A 21,056-nucleotide genomic window follows, 5' to 3' on the forward strand; every position below is an offset into this window, starting at 1 on the left:
CAGTGAGTCGGAGCCCGGTATAAAAACCGGAGACAGGCGAGGCCCGAGACCAGTCGGGACCAGTGGGGGCAGTGAGTCGGAGCCCGGTATAAAAACCGGAGAGAGGCGAGGCCCGAGACCAGTCGGGACCAGTGGGGGCAGTGAGTCGGAGCCCGGTATAAAAACCGGAGAGAGGCGAGGCCCGAGACCAGTCGGGACCAGTGGGGGCAGTGAGTCGGAGCTCGGTATAAAAACCGGAGAGAGGCGAGGCCCGAGACCAGTCGGGACCAGCGGGAGCAGTGAGTCGGAGCCCGGTATAAAAACCGGAGAGAGGCGAGGCCCGAGACCAGTCGGGACCAGTGGGGGCAGTGAGTCGGAGCCCGGTATAAAAACCGGAGAGAGGCGAGGCCCGAGACCAGTCGGGACCAGCGGGAGCAGTGAGTCGGAGCCCGGTATAAAAACCGGAGAGAGGCGAGGCCCGAGACCAGTCGGGACCAGCGGGAGCAGTGAGTCAGAGCCCGGTATAAAAACCGGAGAGAGGCGAGGCCCGAGACCAGTCGGGACCAGCGGGGGCAGTGAGTCGGAGCCCGGTATAAAAACCAGAGAGAGGCGAGGCCCGAGACCAGTCGGGACCAGCGGGGGCAGTGAGTCGGAGCCCGGTATAAAAACCGGAGAGAGGCGAGGCCCGAGACCAGTCGGGACCAGCGGGGGCAGTGAGTCGGAGCCCGGTATAAAAACCGGAGAGAGGCGAGGCCCGAGACCAGTCGGGACCAGTGGGGGCAGTGAGTCGGAGCCCGGTATAAAAACCGGAGAGAGGCGAGGCCCGAGACCAGTCGGGACCAGCGGGGGCAGTGAGTCGGAGCCCGGTATAAAAACCGGAGAGAGGCGAGGCCCGAGACCAGTCGGGACCAGCGGGAGCAGTGAGTCGGAGCCCGGTATAAAAACCGGAGAGAGGCGAGGCCTGAGACCAGTCGGGACCAGCGGGAGCAGTGAGTCGGAGCCCGGTATAAAAACCGGAGAGAGGCGAGGCCCGAGACCAGTCGGGACCAGCGGGAGCAGCGAGTCGGAGCCCGGTATAAAAACCGGAGAGAGGCGAGGCCCGAGACCAGTCGGGACCACTGGGATCAGTGAATCGGAGCCCGGTATAAAAACCGGAGAGAGGCGAGGCCCGAGACCAGTCGGGACCAGCGGGAGCAGTGAGTCGGAGCCCGGTATAAAAACCGGAGAGAGGCGAGGCCCGAGACCAGTCGGGACCAGCAGGGGCAGCGAGTCAGAGCCCGGTATAAAAACCGGAGAGAGGCGAGGCCCGAGACCAGTCGGGACCAGCGGGAGCAGTGAGTCGGAGCCCGGTATAAAAACCAGAGAGAGGCGAGACCAGTCGGGACCAGCGGGGGCAGTGAGTCGGAGCCCGGTATAGAAACCGGAGAGAGGCGAGGCCCGAGACCAGTTGGAACCAGCGGGGGCAGTGAGTCGGAGCCCGGTATAAATACCGGAGAGAGGCGAGGCCCGAGACCAGTCGGGACCAGCGGGGACAGTGAGTCGGAGCCCGGTATAAAAACCAGAGAGAGGCGAGGCCCGAGACCAGTCGGGACCAGCGGGAGCAGTGAGTCGGAGCCCGGTATAAAAACCGGAGAGAGGCGAGGCCCGAGACCAGTCGGGACCAGCGGGAGCAGTGAGTCGGAGCCCGGTATAAAAACCGGAGAGAGGCGAGGCCCGAGACCAGTCGGGACCAGCGGGAGCAATGAGTCGGAGCCCGGTATAAAAACCGGAGAGAGGCGAGGCCCGAGACCAGTCGGGACCAGCGGGAGCAATGAGTCGGAGCCCGGTATAAAAACCGGAGAGAGGCGAGGCCCGAGACCAGTCGGGACCAGCGGGAGCAGTGAGTCGGAGCCCGGTATAAAAACCGGAGAGAGGCGAGGCCCGAGACCAGTCGGGACCAGCGGGGGCAGTGAGTCGGAGCCCGGTATAAAAACCGGAGAGAGGCGAGGCCCGAGACCAGTCGGGACCAGCGGGGGCAGTGAGTCAGAGCCCGGTATAAAAACTGGAGAGAGGCGAGGCCCGAGACCAGTCGGGACCAGCGGGGGCAGTGAGTCAGAGCCCGGTATAAAAACCGGAGAGAGGCGAGGCCCGAGACCAGTCGGGACCAGCGGGAGCAGTGAGTCGGAGCCCGGTATAAAAACCGGAGAGAGGCGAGGCCCGGGACCAGTCGGGACCAGCGGGAGCAGTGAGTCGGAGCCCGGTATAAAAACCGGAGAGAGGCGAGGCCCGAGACCAGTCGGGACCAGTGGGGGAAGTGAGTCGGAGCCCGGTATAAAAACCGGAGAGAGGCGAGGCCCGAGACCAGTCGGGACCAGCGGGAGCAGTGAGTCGGAGCCCGGTATAAAAACCGGAGAGAGGCGAGGCCCGAGACTAGTCGGGACCAGCGGGGGCAGTGAGTCGGAGCCCGGTATAAAAACCGGAGAGAGGCGAGGCCCGAGACCAGTCGGGACCAGCGGGAGCAGTGAGTCAGAGCCCGGTATAAAAACAGGAGAGTGGCGAGGCCCGAGACCAGTCGGGACCAGCGGGAGCAGTGAGTCGGAGCCCGGTATAAAAACTGGAGAGTGGCGAGGCCCGAGACCAGTCGGGACCAGCGGGAGCAGTGAGTCGGAGCCCGGTATAAAAACCGGAGACAGGCGAGGCCCGAGACCAGTCGGGACCAGTGGGGGCAGTGAGTCGGAGCCCGGTATAAAAACCGGAGAGAGGCGAGGCCCGAGACCAGTCGGGACCAGTGGGGGCAGTGAGTCGGAGCCCGGTATAAAAACCGGAGAGAGGCGAGGCCCGAGACCAGTCGGGACCAGTGGGGGCAGTGAGTCGGAGCTCGGTATAAAAACCGGAGAGAGGCGAGGCCCGAGACCAGTCGGGACCAGCGGGAGCAGTGAGTCGGAGCCCGGTATAAAAACCGGAGAGAGGCGAGGCCCGAGACCAGTCGGGACCAGTGGGGGCAGTGAGTCGGAGCCCGGTATAAAAACCGGAGAGAGGCGAGGCCCGAGACCAGTCGGGACCAGCGGGAGCAGTGAGTCGGAGCCCGGTATAAAAACCGGAGAGAGGCGAGGCCCGAGACCAGTCGGGACCAGCGGGAGCAGTGAGTCGGAGCCCGGTATAAAAACCGGAGAGAGGCGAGGCCCGAGACCAGTCGGGACCAGCGGGGGCAGTGAGTCGGAGCCCGGTATAAAAACCAGAGAGAGGCGAGGCCCGAGACCAGTCGGGACCAGCGGGGGCAGTGAGTCGGAGCCCGGTATAAAAACCGGAGAGAGGCGAGGCCCGAGACCAGTCGGGACCAGCGGGGGCAGTGAGTCGGAGCCCGGTATAAAAACCGGAGAGAGGCGAGGCCCGAGACCAGTCGGGACCAGTGGGGGCAGTGAGTCGGAGCCCGGTATAAAAACCGGAGAGAGGCGAGGCCCGAGACCAGTCGGGACCAGCGGGGGCAGTGAGTCGGAGCCCGGTATAAAAACCGGAGAGAGGCGAGGCCCGAGACCAGTCGGGACCAGCGGGAGCAGTGAGTCGGAGCCCGGTATAAAAACCGGAGAGAGGCGAGGCCTGAGACCAGTCGGGACCAGCGGGAGCAGTGAGTCGGAGCCCGGTATAAAAACCGGAGAGAGGCGAGGCCCGAGACCAGTCGGGTCCAGCGGGAGCAGCGAGTCGGAGCCCGGTATAAAAACCGGAGAGAGGCGAGGCCCGAGACCAGTCGGGACCACTGGGATCAGCGAATCGGAGCCCGGTATAAAAACCGGAGAGAGGCGAGGCCCGAGACCAGTCGGGACCAGCGGGAGCAGTGAGTCGGAGCCCGGTATAAAAACCGGAGAGAGGCGAGGCCCGAGACCAGTCGGGACCAGCAGGGGCAGCGAGTCAGAGCCCGGTATAAAAACCGGAGAGAGGCGAGGCCCGAGACCAGTCGGGACCAGCGGGAGCAGTGAGTCGGAGCCCGGTATAAAAACCAGAGAGAGGCGAGACCAGTCGGGACCAGCGGGGGCAGTGAGTCGGAGCCCGGTATAGAAACCGGAGAGAGGCGAGGCCCGAGACCAGTTGGAACCAGCGGGGGCAGTGAGTCGGAGCCCGGTATAAATACCGGAGAGAGGCGAGGCCCGAGACCAGTCGGGACCAGCGGGGACAGTGAGTCGGAGCCCGGTATAAAAACCAGAGAGAGGCGAGGCCCGAGACCAGTCGGGACCAGCGGGAGCAGTGAGTCGGAGCCCGGTATAAAAACCGGAGAGAGGCGAGGCCCGAGACCAGTCGGGACCAGCGGGAGCAGTGAGTCGGAGCCCGGTATAAAAACCGGAGAGAGGCGAGGCCCGAGACCAGTCGGGACCAGCGGGAGCAATGAGTCGGAGCCCGGTATAAAAACCGGAGAGAGGCGAGGCCCGAGACCAGTCGGGACCAGCGGGAGCAATGAGTCGGAGCCCGGTATAAAAACCGGAGAGAGGCGAGGCCCGAGACCAGTCGGGACCAGCGGGAGCAGTGAGTCGGAGCCCGGTATAAAAACCGGAGAGAGGCGAGGCCCGAGACCAGTCGGGACCAGTGGGGGCAGTGAGTCAGAGCCCGGTATAAAAACCGGAGAGAGGCGAGGCCCGAGACCAGTCGGGACCAGCGGGAGCAGTGAGTCGGAGCCCGGTATAAAAACCGGAGAGAGGCGAGGCCCGAGACCAGTCGGGACCAGCGGGAGCAGTGAGTCGGAGCCCGGTATAAAAACCGGAGAGAGGCGAGGCCCGAGACCAGTCGGGACCAGCGGGAGCAGTGAGTCGGAGCCCGGTATAAAAACCGGAGAGAGGCGAGGCCCGAGACCAGTCGGGACCAGCGGGGGCAGTGAGTCGGAGCCCGGTATAAAAACCGGAGAGAGGCGAGGCCCGAGACCAGTCGGGACCAGTGGGATCAGTGAGTCGGAGCCCGGTATAAAAACCGGAGAGAGGCGAGGCCCGAGACCAGTCGGGACCAGTGGGATCAGTGAGTCGGAGCCCGGTATAAAAACCGGAGAGAGGCGAGGCCCGAGACCAGTCGGGACCAGCGGGAGCAGTGAGTCGGAGCCCGGTATAAAAACCGGAGAGAGGCGAGGCCCGAGACCAGTCGGGACCAGTGGGAGCAGTGAGTCGGAGCCCGGTATAAAAACCGGAGAGAGGCGAGGCCCGAGACCAGTCGGGACCAGTGGGAGCAGTGAGTCGGAGCCCGGTATAAAAACCGGAGAGAGGCGAGGCCCGAGACCAGTCGGGACCAGCGGGGGCAGTGAGTCGGAGCCCGGTATAAAAACCGGAGAGAGGCGAGGCCCGACCAACTCAGCAGCGGGGAGAGAGGTAAAAAGTAATCAGTGTGTGTTGTCACCAGGGAGCAGGTAGGTGATTGGTTGGTGAGTATTTCTCTTTTTTCAATACAAGCTTGAATTCTGTGGTGTTAAATTTCTGTGTTGTAGGGGGGACAGTTGGTAAATAAAGCCCCCTAGAGTATACCTGTAACTGGGGTATTGAATAAATTTTTTTAATTAATTAAAGGAGTAAGTCATGGCAGGAGAGTTCAGACCCGTGTTCTGCTCCTCTTGCTCCATGTGGGAAGTCAGGGATGCTGCCAGTGTCCCTGACGACCATGTGTGCGGGAAATGCATCCAGCTGCAGCTACTTGTAGACCGCATTGTGTCGCTCGAGCTGCGGGTGGATGAATTTTGCAGCATGCGCGATGCTGAGAGGCTCGTGGATAGCACTTTTAGCGAGTTGTTCACGCCTCAGGGTAGGGCTGCACAGGGGGTGACCATCAGGCGGAGCAACAAAGACAGGCAGGTAGTGCAGGGAACCCCTGCGGACATCCCCCTTTCAAACAAGTATACCGCTTTGGATACTGTTGAGGGGGATGACTCACCAGGGGAAGGCAGCAGCAGCCAACTTCCTGGCACTGGGGGTGCTCCTGCTGCCCAGGAAGGGGGGAAAAAGAGTGGGAGAGCAATAGTGGTAGGGGATTCTATAGTAAGGGGAACAGATAGGCGTTTCTGTGGCCGTAGACGTGAATCCAGGATGGTTTGTTGCCTCCCTGGTGCCAGGGTCAAGGATGTCACTGAGCGGCTGCAGGTCATACTGGAGGGGGAGGCTGAACAGCCAGTGGTCGTGGTCCACATTGGTACCAACGACATAGGTAAAAAGAGGGATGAGGTCCTGCAGCAAGAATTTAGGGAGCTCGGTGAAGGATTAAAGAGCAGGACCTCAAGGGTTGTAATCTCTGGATTACTCCCGGTGCCATGTGCTAGTAAGTTTAGGAATAGGAAGATAGAACAGATGAATGCGTGGCTAAAGGGATGATGCAGGGGGGAGGGCTTTAGTTTCCTGGATCACTGGGTCTGCTTCTGGGAAAGGTGGGACTCGTACAAGTCGGACGGTTTACACCTGAACCAGAGGAGAACCAATATCCTTGCGGGGAGGTTTGCTAGCACTGCTGGGGGGGGGGGTTTAAACTAACTTTGCAGGGGGATGGGGTACAGAGTGGAGCTATAGTAGGGGGTGATTTACAGCCAAATACAGAGGGAAAAACAAGTCAGCTGGGAAGGCAGAGCAGATATGTGAAGGCAAAAGAGAATATGGCAGGGCTGGAAGGCATTTATTTTAATGCAAGGAGTCTTGCAAATAAGGTGGATGAACTGAAGTTGTTGTTGAACACATGGGAGTACGATATTGTTGCTATCACGGAGACATGGTTGAGGGAGGGTCAGGACTGGCAGCTCAATATTCCGGGGTATAGAATCTTCAGGCGAGACAGAGGGGGGTGTAAAAGGGGAGGGGGTGTTGCAATATTAATTAAGGAGTCAATTACTGCTGTAAGGAGGGATGATATATTAGCGGGTTCCTCTAATGAGGCCATATGGGTAGAACTTAAAAACAAAAAGGGGGCAAGCACTTTGCTGGGAGTGTACTATAGGCCCCCAAACAGTCAGGGGGAGATAGAGGAACAGATATGTAGGCAAATCTCAGAAAAGTGCGAAAATAATAGGGTAATAATAGTGGGGGATTTCAACTTCCCCAATATAAATTGGGACAGTCAGAGTGTGAAAGGCTTAGAGGGTGCAGAATTCTTAAAGTGCATCCAGGAGAGCTTTTTGAGCCAACATGTAGAAAGTCCTACAAGAGAGGGGGCGGTACTGGACCTAATTTTAGGGAATGTAGCCGGGCAGGTGGTGGAAGTGTCAGTAGGAGAGCATTTTGGCGACAGTGACCATAATTCGGTGAGATTTAAGGTGGTCATGGAAAAAGACAAAGACGGCCCGGAAATAAGGGTTCTAAATTGGGGGAAGGCCAATTTTAATATGATAAGGCAGGATCTGGCCAAAGTGGACTGGGAGCAGCTGCTTATAGGAAAATCCACATCAAAACAGTGGGAGACTTTCAGAAGGGAAATAGAGAGAGTACAACGCCAACATGTTCCTGTAAAGGTCAAGGGTGGGACCAACAAGCAAAGGGAACCTTGGATGACAAGGGATATACAAAAATGCATTAGAAATAAAAGGGGGGCTTTTGGCAGTTACAAAAGACTAAAGACGGAAGAAGCCCTAGAGGAGTATAAAAAGTGCAGGGGCATACTTAAAAAAGAAATTAGGAGGGCGAGGAGGGGCCATGAAATAACACTGGCGAGCAAAATAAAGTCATCATGGGTGACTTTAATTTACATATTGATTGGACTACCCAAATTAGTAAAAATTCTGAGGAGGAGGAATTCCTGGAATGTTTTCGGGACGGTTATCTGGACCAATATGTCGAGGAGCCGACTCGAGATCAGGCCGTTTTAGACTGGGTATTGTGCAATGAGAAGGGACTTATCAGCAATCTTCTTGTACGAGGCCCCTTGGGTCAGAGCGATCATAATATGATCGAGCTCTCAGTCGAGATGGAGAGTGAGGAAATTGAATCAGAGACTAAGGTCCAGAACTTAAATAAAGGGAATTACGAGGGTATGAGACGGGAATTGGATAAGATTGATTGGGTGGTGTTTCTGGGGGGATTGACAGTGGAGAGACAATGGCAAGCATTCAAAGATAGAATGGAAGAATTCCAGAACATGTTTATACCGGTTTGGCATAAAAATAAACCTAAAAAGGTGACTCAACCGTGGATAACGAGGGAAATTAGGGACAGCATAAAATTAAAAAAAAGGGCATATCAACTGGCAAAAAAAAGCACCAGACCGGAAGATTGGGGGCAGTACAGGATACAGCAAAAGAGGACAAAGGGATTAATCAGGAAGGGGAAAATAGAATACGAAAGTAAACTTGCAGCAAACATAAAGACAGACTGCAAAAGCTTTTATCGGTATATCAGGAGGAAAAGACTGGTAAAATCCCAAGTCGGTCCCTTGCAGTCCGATTCGGGAGAATATATAATGGAGAATAAGGAAATGGCAGACCAATTAAACTCATACTTTGGTTCTGTATTCACAAAGGAGGACACAAATAACCTCCCAGGAATATCGGCAAACATAGGGACTAATGAGAGGGAGGAGCTGACAGAAATTAGTATCTCTAGGGATATGGTGTTGGGTAAGTTGAGGGGACTGAAGGCCGACAAATCCCCGGGGCCTGATAAACTACATCCTAGGGTACTTAAGGAGGTGGCCCTGGAGATAGCAGATGCTCTAAGGATCATCTTCCGGAACTCCATTGACTCGGGAACAGTACCCGTGGATTGGAGGGTAGCTAATGTTACCCCAATATTTAAAAAGGGGGGTAGAGAGAAAGCAGGGAATTATAGACCAGTAAGCCTTACATCGGTTGTGGGCAAAATGCTAGAGTCCATTATTAAGGATAAAATAGCGGAGCACTTGACAAATGGGGAAAGGATCGGACAGAGTCAACATGGATTTACAAAGGGTAAATCGTGTTTGACTAATCTGCTGGAATTTTTTGAGGAAGTAACTGGTAAAATAGATGGGGGAGAGCCAGTGGATGTGGTGTACCTTGACTTCCAGAAAGCCTTCGATAAGGTTCCACACAAAAGATTATCATGCAAAATTAAGGCTCATGGGATTGGGGGCAAAGTGTTAACGTGGATAGAGAACTGGCTGGCGGATAGAAAACAGAGAGTTGGAATAAACGGCTCGTTTTCGGAGTGGCAGGCAGTGACCAGCGGGGTGCCGCAAGGATCTGTCCTGGGACCCCAGCTGTTCACAATATATATAAATGATCTGGATCAGGGAATTGGATGCAATATTTCCAAATTCGCTGACGACACTAAACTAGGAGGAGGGGTGGGCTCTGATGAGGATGTCAGGAGGCTACAGTGCGATTTGGACAGGTTGGGGGAATGGGCGGATACGTGGCAGATGCACTATAATGTGGATAAATGCGAGGTTATCCACTTTGGGGGTAAAAGCAGGAGGGTAGATTATTATCTAAATGGCAATAGATTGGGAGATGGGGAAGTGCAGAGGGACCTGGGTGTTCTTGTGCACCAGTCACTGAAGGAGAGCATGCAGGTGCAACAGGCGATTAAGAAGGCAAATGGTATGTTGGCCTTCATATCAAGGGGGTTCGAGTATAGGAATAGGGATACCTTACTACAGCTGTACAAGGTGCTGGTGAGACCGCATCTGGAGTATTGTGTACAGTTTTGGTCGCCCCATCTGCGGAAGGATGTTCTTGCCATGGAAAGAGTGCAACGGCGATTCACCAGGCTGATACCTGGAATGGCGGGAATGACCTACGAAGAGAGATTAAATAGTTTGGGCTTGTACTCACTGGAGTTTAGAAGATTGAGAGGGGATCTCATCAAAACATATAAAATTATGGCAGGCCTGGACAGGCTGAATTCAGAGAGAATGTTTCCAATGGCCGGGGAGCACAGAACCAGGGGCCACAGTCTAAAAATAGCGGGCAAATCATTTAAAACAGAGATGAGGAAGAATTTCTTCACTCAAAGAGTGGTGAGCCTGTGGAATTCCCTGCCACAGAGGGCTGTGAAGGCTAATTCAATAAATATTTTCAAGAGAGAATTGGATATATTTCTGAAGGCTAAGGGGATTAAGGGTTACGGAGAAAAGGCGGGGACGGGGTACTGAACTGGTAAGATCAGCTATGATCTCAGACGAAGATCAGCCATGATCTCATTGAATGGCGGAGCAGGCTCGAAGGGCCGAATGGCCTACTCCTGTTCCTATCTCTATGTTTCTATGTTTCTAAGATGTTTTATAAGTATATTAAGGGCAAGAGGATAACCAGGGAAAGGGTAGGGCCCATTAGGGACCAAAGTGGCAATCTGTGTGTAGAGCCAAATGATGTAGGCGGGGTTTTAAATGAATTTTTTGCATTTGTGTTCACTATGGAGAAAGACGATGCAGACATAGAAATCGGGCAAGGGGACTGTGACATACTTGAACATATTAGCATCGAGAGGGAGGAGGTGCTAGCGGTTTTAGCAGGCCAAAAAGTGGATAAATCCCCAGGCCCGGACGAGATGTATCCCAGGCTGCTGTGGAAGGCAAAGGAGGAGATTGCAGGGGCTCTGACACAAATTTTCAGAACCTCTCTGGCCACAGGGGATGTACCAGAGGACTGGAGAACAGCTAACGTAGTACCATTATTTAAGAAGGGTAGCAGGGATAAACCAGGGAATTACAGGCCAGTGAGTCTAACATCTGTGGTGGGGAAATTATTGGAAAAAATTCTGAGGGACAAAATTAATCTCCACTTGGAGAGGCAAGGATTAATCGGGGATAGTCAGCATGGCTTTGTCAAGGGTAAATCATGTCTGACAAATCTGATTGAATTTTTCGAGGGGGTGACTAGGGGGGTGGATGAGGGAAATGCTGTGGATGTGGTTTACATGGACTTCAGTAAAGCTTTTGACAAAGTCCCGCATAGGAGACTGGTCAAGAAGGTAAGAGCCCATGGGATCCAGGGTGCCTTGGCGCGTTGGATCCTAAATTGGCTGAGTGGCAGGAAGCAGAGGGTGATGGTCGAAGGTTGCTTTTGTGACTGGAAGCCTGTGTCCAGTGGGGTACCTCAGGGATCGGTGCTGGGTCCCTTGTTGTTTGTGATCTACATAAATGATTTGGATGAGAATGTAAAAGGTATGATCAGTAAGTTCGCAGATGACACAAAAATTGGTGGGGTGGTAAATTGCGAGGAGGAAAGCCTCAGGCTACAGGACGATATAAACGGGTTGGTCAGATGGGCGGGAAAGTGGCAAATGGAATTTAACCCTGAAAAGTGCGAGGTGATGCATTTTGGACGGACAAATAAGGCAAGGGAATACACAATGAGTGGCAGGACCCTAGGAAGTACAGAGGGTCAGAGGGACCTTGGTGTACATGTACATAGATCCCTGAAGGCAGCGGAGCAGGTAGATAAGGTGGTTAAAAAGGCATATGGGATACTTGCCTTCATTAGCCGAGGCATAGAATATAAGAGCAGGGAGGTTATGATGGAGCTGTACAAAACGCTGGTGAGGCCACAGCTGGAGTACTGTGTGCAGTTCTGGTCGCCTCACTATAGGAAGGATGTGAAATGACAACAGAAAATGCTGGAAAAACTCAGCAAGTCAGGCAACATCCGTGGAGAGAAATTTGAGTTGACGTTTCGGGTTTGACCCTTCTTCAAAACTGGAGAGAAAAGGAACTAGATCGAAGGCAGGGCTGCGATCGGACAAAAGAATAAAAGAACCAAAAGAAGTAAAAGAGATTAGAAGCTAGACGAGATGGTAATAGGCTGGGATTAGGTGTAAAGTGTACTGGCAGGGCAAAAGATAGCTGCCAGGTGTGAGAGAGAAACAAAAGGAAAGGGGGGGGGGAAAGGAGTGGAAAAATATAAGTGAAAATGAAATGGGGGCCGAGCTTATGATCTGAAATTGTTGAACTCGATATTGAGACCGGAAGGCTGCAGACTGCCTAATCGGAAGATGAGGTGCTGTTCCTCGAGTTTACGTTGAGCTTCCGTGGAACAGTACAAGAGGCCAAGGACGGTGAGGTCCGAGTGGGAATGGAGCGGTGAATTGAAATGACAGGCGACCGGAAGCTCGGGGTCACCCTTACGGACTGAACCTCTACCTAGCGGAAGCTGAACGCCAACTCTCCGACACCTGCTCCTACCTCCCCCTGGACCATGACCCCACTACCGAACATCAAACCACCGTTTACAAGACTGTCACTGACCTCATCTCCTCTGGAGATCTTCCCCCCGCTGCCACCAACCTCATAGTTCCCCAACCCCGCACAGCCCGCTTCTACCTCCTTCCCAAGATCCACAAACAGGACTGCCCTGGTAGACCCATCGTTTCAGCCTGTTCTTGCCCTACGGAACTTATCTCTTCCTATCTTGACTCTATCTTTTCTCCCCTTGTCCAGTCTCTTCCCACCTACATCCGCGACTCTTCGGACGCCCTCCGCCACTTTAACAGTTTCCAGTTTCCTGGCCCCAACCGCCTCCTTTTCACCATGGACGTACAATCCCTCTACACCTCCATCCCCCACCCGGATGGCCTGAGGGCACTCCGCTTCTTCCTCGAACAGAGGCCCGACCAGTCCCCATCCACCACGACCCTCCTCCGCCTGGCTGAACTTGTTCTCACATTGAACAACTTCTCCTTTAACTCCACTCATTTCCTCCAAATCAAAGGTGTTGCCATGGGTACCCGCATGGGTCCTAGCTATGCCTGCCTTTTCGTGCGCTATGTGGAACAATCTTTGTTCCAGTCCTACTCGGGTCCCCTCCCTCACCTCTTTTTCCGATACATTGATGACTGTATCGGTGCCGTTTCCTGCTCTCGCCCCGAACTTGACAATTTCATTCACTTTGCCTCCAATTTCCACCCTTCCCTCACCTTCACATGGTCCATCTCTGACTCTTCCCTTCCCTTCCTCGACTTCTCCGTCTCCATCTCTGGGGATAGGTTATCGACCAATATTTACTACAAGCCCACTGACTCCCACAGCTACCTGGACTACACTTCCTCCCACCCCGCTTCCTGTAAGGACTCTATTCCATTCTCCCAGTTTCTCCACCTCCGCCGTATCTGCTCCGACGATGCCACCTTCCACACCAGTGCTTCAGACATGTCCTCCTTTTTCCGCAACCGAGGATTCCCCTCTACCGTGGTTGACACTGCCCTCGACCGTGTCAGTTCTATCTCCCGCACCTCTGCCCTCACCCCTGCCCCTCCCTCCCGGAACCACGATAGGGTTCCCCTTGTCCTCACCTTTCACCCCACCAGCCTCCACATTCAACGGATCATCCTCCGGCATTTCCGCTACCTCCAAAGTGATCCCACCACCAAACGTATCTTCCCCTCCCCTCCCCTTTCAGCATTCCGCAGGGACCGCTCTCTCCGAGACACCCTAGTCCACTCCTCTATCACCCCAAACAGCCCTTCCCCTTCGCCTGGCACCTTCCCGTGCAAGCGGAGGAGATGTAACACCTGCCCCTATACCTCCCCCCTCCCCACTGTCCAGGGCCCCAAACACCCCTTCCAGGTGAAACAGCGATTTACTTGTACTTCTCGCAATCTAGTATACTGTATTCGCTGCTCACGATGCGGTCTCCTCTACATTGGGGAGACCAAACGCAGATTGGGTGACCGCTTTGCGGAACACCTCCGTTCAGTCCGTAAGGGTGACCCCGAGCTTCCGGTCGCCTGTCATTTCAATTTACCGCTCCATTCCCACTCGGACCTCACCGTCCTTGGCCTCTTGTACTGTTCCACGGAAGCTCAACGTAAACTCGAGGAACAGCACCTCATCTTCCGATTAGGCAGTCTGCAGCCTTCCGGTCTCAATATCGAGTTCAACAATTTCAGATCATAAGCTCGGCCCCCATTTCATTTTCACTTATATTTTTCCACTCCTTTCCCCCCCCCCTTTCCTTTTGTTTCTCTCTCACACCTGGCAGCTATCTTTTGCCCTGCCAGTACACTTTACACCTAATCCCAGCCTATTACCATCTCGTCTAGCTTCTAATCTCTTTTACTTCTTTTGGTTCTTTTATTCTTTTGTCCGATCGCAGCCCTGCCTTCGATCTAGTTCCTTTTCTCTCCAGTTTTGAAGAAGGGTCAAACCCGAAACGTCAACTCAAATTTCTCTCCACGGATGTTGCCTGACTTGCTGAGTTTTTCCAGCATTTTCTGTTGTTATTTCGGATTTCCAACATCTGCAGTATTTTGCTATCGTCATAGGAAGGATGTGATTGCTTTGGAGAGGGTGCAGAGAAGATTCACCAGGATGTTACCTGGGATGGAGCGCCTCAGCTATGAAGAGAGGCTGGACAGGCTGGGGTTGTTTTCCTTGGAGCAAAGAAGGCTGAGGGGGGACCTGATTGAGGTGTATAAAATGATGAGGGGCATAGATAGGGTAGATAAAGAGGAACTTTTCCCCTTAGTAGGGGGGTCAATAACAAGGGGGCATAGATTCAGGGTAAGGGGCAGGAGATTTAGAGGGGATTTGAGGAGGAAATTTTTCACCCAGAGGGTGGTTGGAATGTGGAACTCAATGCCTGAAAGGGTGGTAGAGGCAGGAACCCTCACAACATTCAAGAAGCATTTGGATGAGCACTTGAAATGCCAGTGCATACAAGGCTATGGACCAAATGCTGGAAAATGGGATTAGACTGGACAGGGATGGATGGGCGGCGCAGACACGATGGGCCGAAGGGCCTCTTTCTGTGCTGTAAAACTCTATGACTCTATGACCACTTAACACTCACAGAAGGGAAGGCATGGATTGAGATGGTGTGTTGGATATTAGGAATATGTAATGTTATACAAAATATGTACTATTACTTCCTCACTACTGTTGGTGTTCATAGTAAGGATTTATGTCCAGTTATTAATTCTAAATAATGGAGAGGCCCAGAGTAAGAGCTGGGCACTGCAGTGAGGAGGCATTGGTGGCTCTGGTTGGCGCTGTTGAACGGCGACGGGCAGTGCTGTTCCCTGAGAGTGGCAGGCGGCTATTGACCCGGGAGTTTAGATGGGTGTGGAGGGAGGTGGGTCAGCATGTCACCTCGGGGAGCCTGATGCCAAGGACCCACACCCAATGTCGGTAGAATTTCAACGACCTCAGTCGTGTGATCAGGGTGAGTACCTGCTTTTCAATACCTCTACATCCCTCCATCTCAACTTCACTCTGTGCCCAGAGGGTTTACAAACACAAATGCCCAACACTCATCCAAGACCTATGGCCATCCCATAAAATACACATGCACACCCCACACCTTGCAAAGAATAACGGCTATTCAGCTGTGGCAGGCACATCTGCCAAACACATGGCTGCACACAGCAACGGTTATTCAACTATGGTAGGCACATCTGCCAAACACATGGCTGCCCACAATAATGACAGGCTAAGTGATTGGACACAAATTTGGCAGATGGAATATAATGTTGGAAAGTGTGAGGTTATGCACTTTGGCAGAAAAAATCAAAGAGCAAGTTACTTTCTAAATGGAGAGAAACTGCAAAGTGCTACAGTACAAAGGGATCTGGGGGTCCTGGTGCATGAAACACAGAAGGTTAGTATGCAGGTGAAGCAGGTGATCAGGAAGGCCAATGGAATCTTGGCTTTTATTGCAAGGGGGATGGAGTATAAAAACAGGGAAGTCTTGCTGCAGTTATACAGGGTATTGGTGAGGCCACACCTGGAATACTGCGTGCAGTTTTGGTTTCCATATTTAAGAAAAGATATACTTGCTCTCGAGGCAGTTCAGAGAAGGTTCACTCGGTTGATTCCGGAGATGAGGGGGTTGACGTATGAGGAAAGGTTGAGTAGGTTGGGCCTCTACTCATTGGAGTTCAGAAGAATGAGAGGTGATCTTATCAAAACATATAAGACTGTGAGGGGGCTTGATCGGGTGATTGTTCGCCTCCCTCCCACGTTGGTGCTGCTGATCTTCCTCTTCATCATCCTCCTCCTCTTCTCCCCCTTCATCCTCCTCCTCAGGTGGTACACCAATCCCTGGTGGCAATAGCTGGGCCCTCATGATTGCATTGTTATGAAGCATGCAGCACACAACAATGAAGAGGGAGACTCGCTCGGGAGAGTACTGCAGGGCTCCACCTGAGTGGTCCAGACACCGGAACCATTGTTTCAAGATGCTGACCGTCTGTTCTATGAGGTTCCTGGTGGCGCTACGGCTCTCATTGTATTGCAGCTCGACAGGGGTGTTGGGGTTACAGAGCGGTGTCATCAGCCAGGTGCCGAGTGGATAACCCGTGTCCCCGGGGAGCCATCCACTAGGTTGACACGGTGCTTGGAAGAAATCTGGGACACCAGACTGGCGCAGGATATAAGTATCATGGCTGCTGCCAGGATAGCGGGCATTGACGGTGAGTATGAGCTGTTTGTGGTCACAGACCAACTGGAAATTCAGAGAGTGGCAACCCTTGTGGTTTCAGAAGACCTCTGCATTCTTATGAGGAGCCCACAATGCCACATGCCTGCATTCAATGGCACCCTGAACCATGGGGAAGCCCACTATCCTCGCAAAGCCACATTCACGCTCTTTGTCCTGGTTCATGGGCAGAGAGGTACTGGCATCTCCTCTTCTACAATGACTTTGTCAACTCCTGGATGCAACAATGAAAAGCAAACTGGGAGATATTTGCTATGTCCCCAGTAGAAGCCTGAAAGGAACCGCTGTTTTAGAAATTCAGAGCCACTGTCACCTTCACAGCCACCGACAGAGATGTCCTGGTCCTGAACTGAGGCTGCAGATCTCATTGCAGGAGGCGGCGGAGCTCAGTGACCAGCTCCTCGCTGAAGCACAGCCTTTGGAAACACTGCTCCTCAGACAAATGGATATAGGAGGAGAATTACTCCCTGAATACCCTGGGAGAGTGAGGACTCCTGTGCAGAGGCCTGATAGCCTTCCTCCTACTGGCCATGTTTGCCACTCTGTCTCCACATCTGCTGCCTCCGAAGGTGAAGCTGGATGATGACGACGCCCCGATTTAGTGCATTCCCCATCGAAGACTCTAAACATCGTTAGAAGGAAGGTGAAATAAAAATGAACCTGGAAAGTAGTGCTGAGGACCCGAAACTCCTTCGGTCAGCGCCGAATCCCTCCAGACATCTCTCTCCCACTCAACCTGCATGTAGCAAATATTTTGCAGACAATAAATGGGATAAACGGCCGCCATTAAATAACGCTCTCTCAGCCCGTTCCCGACTTGAAAATGATCCACTCTACCACTCTAGCAGGTGCTAAGGCAGGGGACGTGACTCAATATCTGGTCCAGGGCGTTGCATGCTTGCTGGATGTCATGATCTGTGGGGGCATGAGATCGTGCAAAATGACTGATCAATTTCGCGAGCGGTGCTATAATAGCCGTGAACAGGCGCTAAGCATCTAGCGCCCCCTGAAGGCGCTAACCAAATATTTTTTCCCTGCATGTTTCACTGTGTTTGTCTCTTTGTTGTTCCCCATCCCATCTACGCTGCTGTCAGCCATTGATTCTGAAGGAGATGTCATGTTACCAAGATTCAACAGTTCTGTATTGAACTCCAGCAAATGTATTGGCGGTGACTCTTTATTTAACGTATTTCAGTTTGCTGTCTATACTGAACATTAGTAACTGATCAGAAGAATGCTGTCTTGGTTTGGGAGACTTTTCACCGAATGGCGAAAGGCCATCGACCTGAAACGTTAACTTTGTTTCTCTCTCTCTCCACAGATACTGCTTAACACGCTGAGTATTTCCACCATTTTCTGCTCTCATTTGAGATTTTCAGTATCTGCATTATTTTGCTTTGGTTTTCACCTGATGCTAAGTATGGCTACTTAGAGTCACAGGAACAAGCCCTGGCAGATCACATCCACATCTTCAATTGTCTGAAATATCCGCTAATCATTCAGTTCCAGTCAGTGTCTCCTTTCCCACCCTCTCCAGTTCTGCATTAGTGGCACTGCTTCTGATGGTTAAACTAGGATTACAAGGATAATTTACATTCTCACACAATGTTCATTCAGCCAAATTTCAATACATTTATTTCCAATCTTTGTTTTGAATTCACAATTAGCTCCCTTGCCCGTCTGTCACAGTTCAGTAGATCTGTCAGAGAGACCCAGAGTGATTCTCTACTGCCTCCTGCTGTACTTCAGGATAAACAATCCCCGCTGATTGTAACTGAAGTAATGATGTTAAGAAAACCCTTTGATATCTTCTCGTCTAATATTCTCTACACAAGATGGAAACAACAGGTGAAAAAGTACAAGAATAAATCTCTTCTATTTGTGTTCAGATATTTTACACAGCAGTCGGCGACATTTTGCCTGTGGGATAAATCGTCTGATTTCGATGCTGATAAATGCATTTATTGGGACATTACCTGGTCAATCATCACTATTGACTTTAATTCAGAGTCCATTCTTATTGATGAAATTTGCAATGTTATTTGGAAAATCTTCCTTTCATTGAGCGATGGTTTGAGTATTTCAACAGAAATGTGGAAAACTCAATCTTCAAAATACTTCTGAGAGCCCAGTTATCTTTATAACTGCAGTGCACTTGTATTTATTATCTCAGCATTGTCATATTACATCCGTACATTTTACATACAATTGCCTGTAATTATTGCATGCCTAGGTTGCTGTTGTATGCATTTTCAGTTCTAAATAGAATGGATATTCTCAACAGGAGCAGGAATCCAAGTGGGATTTCCCTCTCCCTAACACAGGGGCATGGAAGCGAACATCTCCGCTCCAAATGCTGACTGATCCCGAGACAGGAAGTCTTCCTGAGAGGTTTTGGTCGTTTGTGTCCCGGGTACCTCAGGCGGTGCTTTTGTCTGTTGGGCTAAAGGTAGATTGATCATTTAATCCCTCATTGATCAAACATCTGTTATTTTCATGTGGTAGTCATTCCAATTTAATTTATTGATTCCACAATGTATTCCCAGTTATCCACACAATAAATCCTGTATCAGCTCCACAGGTAATAGAATTAGATGTGTTGCAGATTCCTCCCCGAATTCCATCAAACTGCTGCTCTTGCTCCCAGCCTGATGTATAATTTCTGTTTATTTCTCTTCCTCACAGTGAACTTAGTGACGATTGTGATCCTGTCTCGGGGAAAGTGCGGTCTCTCCAAATGTGTCACTTGTTACCTGGTGGCCATGGCAACGGCGGATCTACTGGTCGTTATCCTCGACCTGATATTGAGGCACATTCCGATTGTTTATAGTGAACAGTTTTATTTCCTGTGGGACATCCCCGTGTGTAATATCCACGCCGTCCTGCTGTTTGCAGCCACAGACTGTTCTGTCTGGTTCACCGTCACTTTCACCTTTGATCGATTTGTGGCCATTTGTTGCCAGAAGCTGAAAACTAAATATTGCACCGAGAAAACGGCGGCTGTGGTTCTGGGAACAGTGACTGTGCTGAGCGGTTTAAAGAACATCACCTGGTATTTTATGTTCTCAGGTTGGTATACGCTTATGAACCTCCCCTGGCTTTGTGCTGTCACAGAGGATGTTCGGTATTCACGGGTCTGGGGAACAATCGAGCTCCTTCATTATATTCTCACCCCGTGTGTCCCATTTGTTGTGATTCTGCTGCTCAATGCTGTCACCGTCAGACACATTATAGTGTCCAGCAGAGCCCGCAGGCGACTCCGGGGTCCCAGCAGTGGGGAGAGTCCCAGAGACCCCGAGATGGAGAGCCGCAGGAAATCCATCATTTTACTGCTTGTTATCTCCGGCAACTTCATCCTGTTATGGGCAATGTTTATGGTGTACTCTCTATGGAGCCGGATGGTTGATTTGGGGTATCAGTCTGTATTTCTACCTGATTATGTAATGGAACTGGGATTCATGCTGCAGCTGCTGAGTTGCTGCACAAACACTGGGATTTATGCCGTGACCCAGACTAAGTTCAGAGAGCAGTTGAAGAATGTGGGGAAATATCCCTTTACTCTGATTGTAAAATTCATTAAAGGGTGAGAAGAATCAGAGAATTTGCAGCCTCAGAGTTGAAATTTCCCTGGGCCTGATATTGTGGGGCCCTGCACAAATATGGCGGCTCAGGTGCCACGCACAAAGATGGCGGCTCTGGGGCCCAGTTCAAAGATGGCGGCTCTGCGGTCCCGCACAAACGTGGTGGCTCTGGGGCCCAGCACAAAGAATGCGGCACTGGCGTCCCGCACAAATATGGCGGCTCTGGGGCCCGATACAAAAATGGCGGCTCTGGGGCCCAGCACAAAGATGGCGGCACTGGGGTCCCTGCACAAAGATGGCGGCTCTGGGGCCCAGCACAAAGATGGCGGCACTGGGGCCCCGCACAAAGATGGCGGCTCTGGGGCCCAGCACAAAGATGGCGGCACTGGGGTCCCCGCACAAAGTTGGCAGCTCTGGGGCCCCACGCAAAAATGGTGGCACTGGGGTCCCGCACAAAGGTGGCGGCTCTGGGGCCCCGCACAAAGATTGCGGCTCTCGGACGCCGCACAAAAATTGCTGCTGTCTCTCGGGACCTTGCCCTGCTGGCGGGAGGCAGGCGGGCTTCCTGAGGGCAGCAGCAGCTGGAGCTCCAGTTTCCACGAGAGCGGGCGGCGAGTAGGAGAAGACCGACTTGGCCCAGCCCACAGGAGCCCGAACAGCCCAGCCCGGGGAGGAGAAGGCCCGCCACCAGGACTTTATTAGTCATTATAATCCTTTGTAATGCTTTCCATCATTACAGCACTTTACAGATCTTTCTAACCCTTTGTAAATGATAATGACCATCAATAAAACATTTTGAAGCTTTTAAAATCATGATGACGCTTAAGAAATCATTTTTATAATTCATTCTTGGGAGGTGGGCTTTGCTGGCAAAGCCAGCATTTATTGCCCAACCCTAATTGCCATGGAGAAGGTGGAGGTGAGCCGCCTGTGACAAGCGACTGTCTTGCTGAGCCATTTCAGTGGCCAGTTGAGAGTCAATCACATTGCAGTGAATCTGGAGTCACATTTCAGCCAGACCAGGTAAGGGCAGCAGATTTCCTGCCCTAAACAAGGTCATTAGTGAACCAGATGTATTTTTATGACAAGCTGGTACTTTCTTAGCCACCATTACTGACACTAGCTTTTTATTTCAGATTTGTTCAATTAATTGAATTTAAATT

General features: G+C 52.3%; 1 protein-coding gene across 1 annotated transcript; it reads left to right on the top strand.

Moving 5' to 3' along the window:
• The first annotated feature begins 18,129 nt into the window (after window positions 1-18,129).
• LOC147096419 (putative G protein-coupled receptor 139) lies at window positions 18,130-20,700 on the top strand. Its single transcript, XM_085975184.1, has one exon. The coding sequence runs from the start codon at window positions 18,907-18,909 to the stop codon at window positions 19,897-19,899; it is 993 nt and encodes a 330-aa protein (XP_085831310.1). The 5' UTR covers window positions 18,130-18,906; the 3' UTR covers window positions 19,900-20,700.
• Window positions 20,701-21,056: the final 356 nt, after the last annotated feature.

This window comes from Somniosus microcephalus, unplaced genomic scaffold (assembly GCF_052327205.1).
Source record: "Somniosus microcephalus isolate GS21.2 unplaced genomic scaffold, FLI_Smic_1.0 unresolved_chr1, whole genome shotgun sequence".
Taxonomy (NCBI): domain Eukaryota; kingdom Metazoa; phylum Chordata; class Chondrichthyes; order Squaliformes; family Somniosidae; genus Somniosus; species Somniosus microcephalus.